Here is a 7,538-nt window from a genome sequence, read left to right as displayed (position 1 = left end):
ATTGACCTGCTTGACCAGGGCATTGGCAGGTCTAAGAGACTGCCGCTTCTCCCCTTGATCCCTTGAAATGCTCGCTTTGGTATGTTCCTTCCTGGAAACAACACTGAGATGACCACACCGTCGTGCCTTCATCCCCAGCGGGGCCCCCCAGCAACAGCCAGCAACCTCTATAAAACAGGGACAGGAGATATGGCGAATGTCTGCCGGCCAGGTCTGCAGACAACTCCGGCGCCAGCCACTGCCTGCGAGGCCTCCAGCAAGAGCCGGCCGGTGGAAACCAGTCGGCCCACAGAATGGCAGAAGATAAGATGCTCTGTGTTTAGTCACTAACTTCTGGAGTGGCCACCGGCTCATAACCAGAACAGACCCCCAGCTGGGCGTGTACAGTGGGAGACCTGCTCGGCCCCTGCATGGTTCTGGCTTCCAGGCCGTCTGTGTCTTTCTGCTCCAAGAGCCCAGGTCAGGACACCACACAGTCTCCCCGATATGGCCAGTCACTAAGGATTCACTAAATCCCCAGGACAAGTGTCAAAAGGCCAGGCAGGCCCTAATCAGTTTGGCTCAGTGGATAGAGAGTCAGCCTGCGGACTGAAAGGTCCCGCGTTTGATTCTGGTCAAGGGCATGTACCTTGGTTGCAGGCACATCCCCAGTAGAGGGTGTGCAGGAGGCAGCTGATCGATGTTTCTCTCTCATCGATGTTTCTAACTCTCTATTCCTCTCCCTTCCTCTCTGTAAAAAAAATCAATAAAATACATTTAAAAAAAAAAGGCCAGGCAGCGAGCTTGACCTTGACCCGAACTGTGTTCCTGCGAGGTTCTGTGGAGCTGGCATTACCCCGAAGGTCCCCGGACACTTACCGATGGTAGTGATGACAGTGGCTGCAAAGATCATTGCATTGGGCCAGTTCCAGTTGTTGAAGGTCTGGTTCCCTGTGATGGCCACGCCCTCACCTGCAGCATCAGATACGACCTAAAGAGAGAGTCAATGGAAGTCAAAGGAGGCCAGATGAACAGCTGCTTTTCAAGTGGCTGCACTCTATTCAATTCCTTATAAACATTCATTCATTCATCATCACAATAACAAGTGGCATTACTGTCTCCATTTTATAGGTGATGAAACACTTTATAGAGGGTCAGAGAGATTTAGTGGGTCACACTGCTGTCAAGTACAGTTGCTCCTCGACTTACGATGGGGTTATGTCCCAATAAAGGCCTGATGATGCATTTAATGCACCCAACCTACCGAACATCACCCTTAGCCTAGCCCACCGTACACATGCTCAGAACACAGAATCTAGAAAACACTGGCCACACAGTGCACCGTGGAGAGCTGGTTGTTGATTCGCGGGGCTGACTAGGAGCCCGGGCTCGCTGCCGCTGCCAAGTACCACGAGAGCATTCTAGCAAATATCACTGGCCCAGAAAAAGCTCAAAATTCACAATTTGAAGTACAGTTTCTACGGAATGCCTATCACTTTCACACCATCCTACAGTCAAAAAACCATTAAGTCCAGCCCTCGTCAGTAGGGAACCATCTGTATGAACCTAGGCAGACTGGCTCCAAAGTCCCTCCTCTCACTGAGCCGGCGCTGCTCAAACTCACAGGCACTAGAGTCACCTGGACAGCTTGTTCAAGCTGGGCGGCTGGGCCCCACCGGGGTCTCTGATCCAGTGGGTCTGGGAAGGGGTCCAAAAATGTGCATTTCTGACAAGTTCCCAGGTGGTGCTGATGCTGCTGGTCCAGGGGGTCACCCTTTGCGAGACTGTCCTGCCTCTTACAGCGGGCACAGGAGGACCCTCTGCCACCCAGCTCTCCAGAGAGACGTTCCACTGCAGCGCTGGCCCGGGAGGGGTCCTTATACACCCGGCACCCAATCTGTCAGGACACCTGCGAAGGTCAAACTCAGGGTCCTCCTGGATCTGTCTGCCAAGGCCTCCTGCTCCCTGTGCCCGGGACCCTATCCTCTCCCCGCATCCTCCTTCTCTGGACTCCTTCATCTCAGCCCTGAGCTGAGCAACTTCAGTGTCTGGGACAGGACACATTAGCGGGTGCATACATGTCAGGGTGACTCAAAATTGTGCTGTAAGTCCCCACCGAGCGCCCAGAAACTGGGCAGTCGGGGAAAGGCCACTTGGGGAAGTCCAGGGAGCGGCCCAGGAGAGGGCTTATCTGTTCTAGCAAAACCAATAGCTGCCAAACCTGTTTCCACTGGACCACAACCTGCCTCCAGCCCAGCGGTCCCCAACCGGTGGTCCGTGAGGTCCGAAAGGCTGGCGTCCGCTGCTCTAGCCCATCCTTCAGTTCTACCTCCGCTCACCCTACCTACCAACCGCAGGGCCTGCACCCCAGAAGCAGCTCCCTGGGCCGGACCTTGCTCCAAATCTGCGTCAGTTCTGCCCCTTAGGAGTTACGATGGGGTTACGTCCCAATAAAGGCCCCAGGGTGGCCCATCCAGTCCAGATACCAGGAACTCAGCCATATTCCCTATAAAAATAGAGCCTAGGATGAGGGAAGACAGAGCGAGGGGTGGAAGTGGGAGAGAGACAGGGAAACCATGGCTTGAAATCACCTGCAGCGTGTGACGTCTGGGGGGAAAGGGAGTGGGCAGGTTGTCCCGGAGGAAGTGCTGTCTGCAGCAGCAGTAGCAGCAGCCGCCCGTATAAACGGACCTGCAGACGTTCTAAAGAATTTTCCATGATGACAGGCTCATCTGACAGGTCACACACCACACACTCGCTGCCCTGGCCCCCCCGGCGGCTCCAGAGCACCTCTCTCCGGGCCGCCCAGTGCAGAGGCTGCCCTCAGCCCTGTCCTCAGCGCGCTGGCCAGGCCACGTGCAGGTGAAGGCACTGGGACATTCTGATACGAACAGGCCGACAGGAGAGCTAAAAACAAACACGAAGTCCCATCCAAAAGGGTTCCTGGAAATGAGACTGTGTCCTAACGCTAAGCAGATGGCAGAGAAAGCAGCGCCACTCAGCCCTCCGTCTTAGAGTGGGGAGGATGGAGCACAGCCAATGGCCAGGGATGAGAAGAGCAAACCAGGACACCTTTAGGCGGGAACTGTACCGCTGACCAGAGAGCGACCTGCCTGCAGTGCCACGGAATCTCGGGGACAGAAGAGATTTCAGGGGACCGGCCGCCCCTGTTCTCACACAAACAAGAAGGATGGGTTCTGGAAGCGCCAACCTGAACCCCTGCAGACGTCTCGACAGCAGAATGCTCGGCATCCAGAGAGGAAGGGGCGGCACTGGACGCCGGCACGGGGCCACCAAGAACCAGCCATGCTCGGCCAAGTGCATCTCCCTCCCCAAAGGGCTGCGGGGCCTTGAAGTTGGGTGGAATGCAGGGAATCTAGACTCAGCGAGGCAGCCGAACACGGGGGTTTAAAAGATTCATGTGGACAAGATGGAGAAATGGAGGGTAGAGCTGGGATTAATTTGGGTCTGTTGAAAGACGAGTAAACAACCTCAAGAAATATTGATCATTATCAACCTGGCCAAAGGCCTGGCCCCATCAATATTTTCACAAACAGCACACTAAAGACAGAGACGCTCACCAGTCGAATCGTCCAAGGACACAAAATTGGGGACAAGGCTGGGCTGGAAAAGATGCTAACACTTCACAATGATAGGTTGGGACTCAAAATCATCCGTACTGGAAAACTGGGCCACAACTGATGAGGCACGACTGTCTTTTAAATTTTTCGTATCTTACACTTTGGGTTAGAAAAGACGAGGCTTGGACTGAAGGGAAAAGTCCTTGGGTTTCAGCTGAGCACAAAGCAAACGTGAGGGCGGCCGCCAGAAAGAACGCCCATGCATCTCAGGCCGCCGGCACGCGGCCTACCCAGGGCTGGGAGGAAACGGGCCATTGTTCGCGCAGGGCCAGGCCACACCGGGGCACTCTGCTCCACTCTGGGTGACTTCACCACATGTCAACCAACCTGTCAGCCAAGGAGCCAAGGTCCCAGAGGGAACAGGGTGGCTTTTCAGCCATCTCAGCATGGCCTGCCCTTGGCAGTTGTCCATTTCTGATAACGGAAAGTGTTTAGACCAACGGTGAGCACCGTATGTCAGGGATGTTGGAGGTGTGGCAGGAACAGGGCTTCTCAATTGGGGGGTGGGGTGGGGGTGTGGCACCCTCTGCAGGCGTGTAGAAATGCTGCCTGGTTGTGGGGAGTGTTGTGTCAGGCACAAGTGCTGGTGGGGCTGCTGCTGGCACTGAGCGGGGACCAGAGAGGACACCCCCGCAACGATGCCCCCTCCCCACCGCCGACACTGGGCCCACTGAGAAACAACGGCTTGCCGAAGGTGATCTGTGACTCAAGAATAGCAAGTACTAAGGAGACATCAACCATAAGAGCTGGCAAAACAAGAAACCAAAGAGGGCATTGTGGTTGGCAGCTTTGAGGCGGAAAAGCGGGCTTCCTGCCTTCACCCTGTGGGAGGGGAGGGTGCCTCTGGGGCACAGCCGCAGCCGCAGCCCCTGGCCTGGGTTATCAGGGAGCCACAGCCACATGACCTCTATTATCCCTTGTGGTCACCCCGAGAGGGGCAGACAGGGGGCATTCTAAGGGCCTCACTCCCCCAGGGCTAAAAGCACCACTGACCCTCAGAATAATCCAATGGCAGTCCTTGTGCCTCCTGGGTTGGTGGGGAAACTGAGGCTGAGAGGTCAAGTGTCAGAAACGGAGTAGGTTCTAGACACGGTTGCTAATCGGCACATTTCCTGCCTCCCTCCCTTCACTGCTCTGTCTGCTCCGGGCTCCCCAATGCCCCTTGTGGTGCCTCCTCTCTGCCCAGAGTCCCCAGCAGCTGGCCTGAGAATCAGCTGGGCTCCGTCTCAGTGCCGGGGGGGAAGCAGAAAGCCAGTGCTGCTGTGTGACACCCCTCCCAGGGCTTATGTGTATCTAACCCAACAGGCATTGCTTGAGGGGCGAGGAAAGCCAGGCTCGGGGATCAGAGGCCCCAGTGTGAACTCGGGGTGCCTGCTCCCTGTGGCTGTGGTCGGGAAGCCGGGCTGGTAAAGGTCAGGGTCACACAGGCCGAGGAAGAGGGCTCCCAGAACAGAGGGGCTGACCCAGGCTGAGGTCATCCCTGGGTTAGGGGAGGGGTGTGGGCAGCCAGGCCAACATCCAGTTAGACGTCCAATTAAACTCGGTGTCCTGTGCCCCGGGGTTAGGGAAACAGCCCTCGCGGGGGGAGGTGGCCCCTGCTCACTGCAGTATTCTTTAACTTGGCTCCCAAATTCACACAAGACACTGTTTTCATTTTCCACAGAACCCTGGAGAGAGGCGAGGGAGACCCCGCACACGGCCCGGGCCCAGCTCCCTGCTGCCTCTGTCACCCTCATAATGCACAGCTGTGATTTATTGAGGGCTGACGATGCAGCAGTGTCATGCTACGCACTCCACGAGCCTTTAGCTCGTTCAGCGAGGACAGAAGCCATCTGCTGGGAAGAAACCATCGTTTTTTTCCATTTTACAGTGGGGGATTCAAGGCTTAGAGGCTAAGTAAGTAGCCTAAGGTCAGGATGCTCAAAGCGACCAAGTCAGGAGAGAACCCTGCCTGTCTGGGTCCAAGCGGCTGTCACCCTACCCACTTCCCACACCGGCCCCCTTCCTGTGGCCACTGCGGCCGGGGCACACGTCCACCCCTTCGCACCAGCTGAGAAAACAGCCCTAAAACCAGTCCATCCACTCGTGTGGGCTCAGCTCTCCCAGCCAGCCCTCCGGGAGCCCAGCTTCACGCCTTTGCCTTCGGCTTCAGGTAGCCCGCTCCCTCACCCCACCCGCCGGGCTCTCCTGTCCATGAAATCTGGGTTCCCGGACAGCTGCTCATCCCCAGGGACCCGGGGTTTCCCATGCAGAAGCCCTGCCACGGCTCCTTTTCCTGGAGACTCATCCTGACGAGTGGGCAGTTCTGGAGAAGGCACATCCAGGGGTTGGGAAGCGATGCCCACCCTCAGACAGGGTGCGGGGCTGAGGTCGGGCCTTCCCGTCATCGGGCAGGGTGGGGGAACCCGAAGCAAGGGTGGCAGCCTGTCTGGGGGTGGCGGCTCTGTGATACCCACAGGGCTCCTCCCACCGCCTCCAGCTCCCGGGAAGATGCCAGCTACAGCAGGCATTACGTCACGTGCAGCAGGCATTACGTCACGTGCGGCAGGCATTACGTCAGGTAGGGATCGGGGCTCCTTCCTGCTATGCGGGCAGCCTTTCAGATCCCCCTGGATGCTAGCTTCCCCAGGGTCTGCACCAGCCAACCTTCCTTCGCCATCTGGGTTGCAGTCATCCTTAATTCAGCCCATCCAAGCTCACCTGGTCCCTCTGGCTCGACGGTGTGATGGTGCCAACTGCCACCTGCACAGTGCTTGGTGGTCCAAGAAGAACCTTCATGGTTCCTCTCACTTAGCCCTCCCAGCCAGCTTGTGAGGTGGGTGGGGCACGGCTTATTAATCCCCTTATCGTAGATTATTAACAGTTAATATTTGAATACTAGCTGGTAAGTGCTCTCGTATTGTATGACAGGCACCAATGAAAGCACTTTAACTCGGCTCGCAGAAATCTTCACATCCCTATAACGTCGGTACCATTACAGCATTCTCCTTATCCAAAGGGAATACGTTCCAGGACCCCCGGTGGGTGCCAGAAACCATGGAGAGCACCAAACCGTACAAATACTGCGCTTTTCCTACACATACGCTTTTGACTTAAGGAAGAGCTGACAGGCCAGCGTTACTACCCTTGCACGTTGGGGCCATTGTCAAGTAAAATCAGGGTAAGGGACAGAAGCACCTCGCAGGAAAGATAGTGGATCTGATAACAGATGTTCACTAAGTGACGAACAGGTGGGTTTCATACAGTGCGTGTGTGCGCTGGGCAAAGGGATGATTCATGTGTCGGGGGGAGGGGAGGTGGAGCGAGATGACCAGAGATTTTTATCACCCTACTCGGAATGCAACGCAACTTAAAACTTACGAACTGTTTATTTCTGGAACTTTCCATGTAATATTTTTGGACCCCAGTTCACTGCGGGCAAAACTACAGAAAAGCAAAACCACAGATAAGAGGGGAGCTACTGTACCCCTATCCACGGACAAGGAAACTGAGGCAGAGGCTAATTAAGTAACTTGCTGAGTTAAGGATGAGCAGCTATTCAGTGGTGGGGGGCTGGGCAGTCCGGCCCGTACCCCCTGTGCTTTCTCTGGCTGGGGGTGGGGTAGGGAAGGGGACGTTGAGCTACAAGGAGTGAAGCCAGGTCTCTGGAACACAGCTTCCTGGGCAATGGCAAGGGAAGCAGCCACAGGAACGGAGAGTCCCCCGGGAGGTAAACTCCACAAGGGCAGGACTGTTACTGGCTTTCCCACTGCTGTATTCCCAGAGCCTAGAATACTGCCTGGCACAGAGTAGGTGCTCAATAAATGTGTTAGATGAGTGAGTGGATTAACTTGAATGAGTGACGGCATGTTCTCTGGCCTGAACTCGCCCGGCCTCTCAGGTCCTTCCCTCAGCTTCCCAGCATCGTTGCTGCCGTGG

General features: G+C 56.0%; 1 protein-coding gene across 1 annotated transcript in view; it reads right to left on the bottom strand.

Annotated features, from left to right (window-relative positions):
• The window catches only part of KCNK5 (potassium two pore domain channel subfamily K member 5), a 35,374-nt gene that overhangs the window by 5,663 nt on the left and 22,173 nt on the right, over window positions 1-7,538 (bottom strand). Inside the window, exon 2 of the mRNA XM_006775882.2 lies at window positions 859-970. Within this exon, the coding sequence (XP_006775945.1) occupies window positions 859-970 (112 nt within the window). The remainder of the gene's footprint in view (window positions 1-858; window positions 971-7,538) is intronic.

This window comes from Myotis davidii, unplaced genomic scaffold (assembly GCF_000327345.1).
Source record: "Myotis davidii unplaced genomic scaffold, ASM32734v1 scaffold289, whole genome shotgun sequence".
Taxonomy (NCBI): domain Eukaryota; kingdom Metazoa; phylum Chordata; class Mammalia; order Chiroptera; family Vespertilionidae; genus Myotis; species Myotis davidii.
Note: the sequence above shows the minus strand (reverse complement) of the source record. Positions and strands in the feature narration are given on the sequence as shown.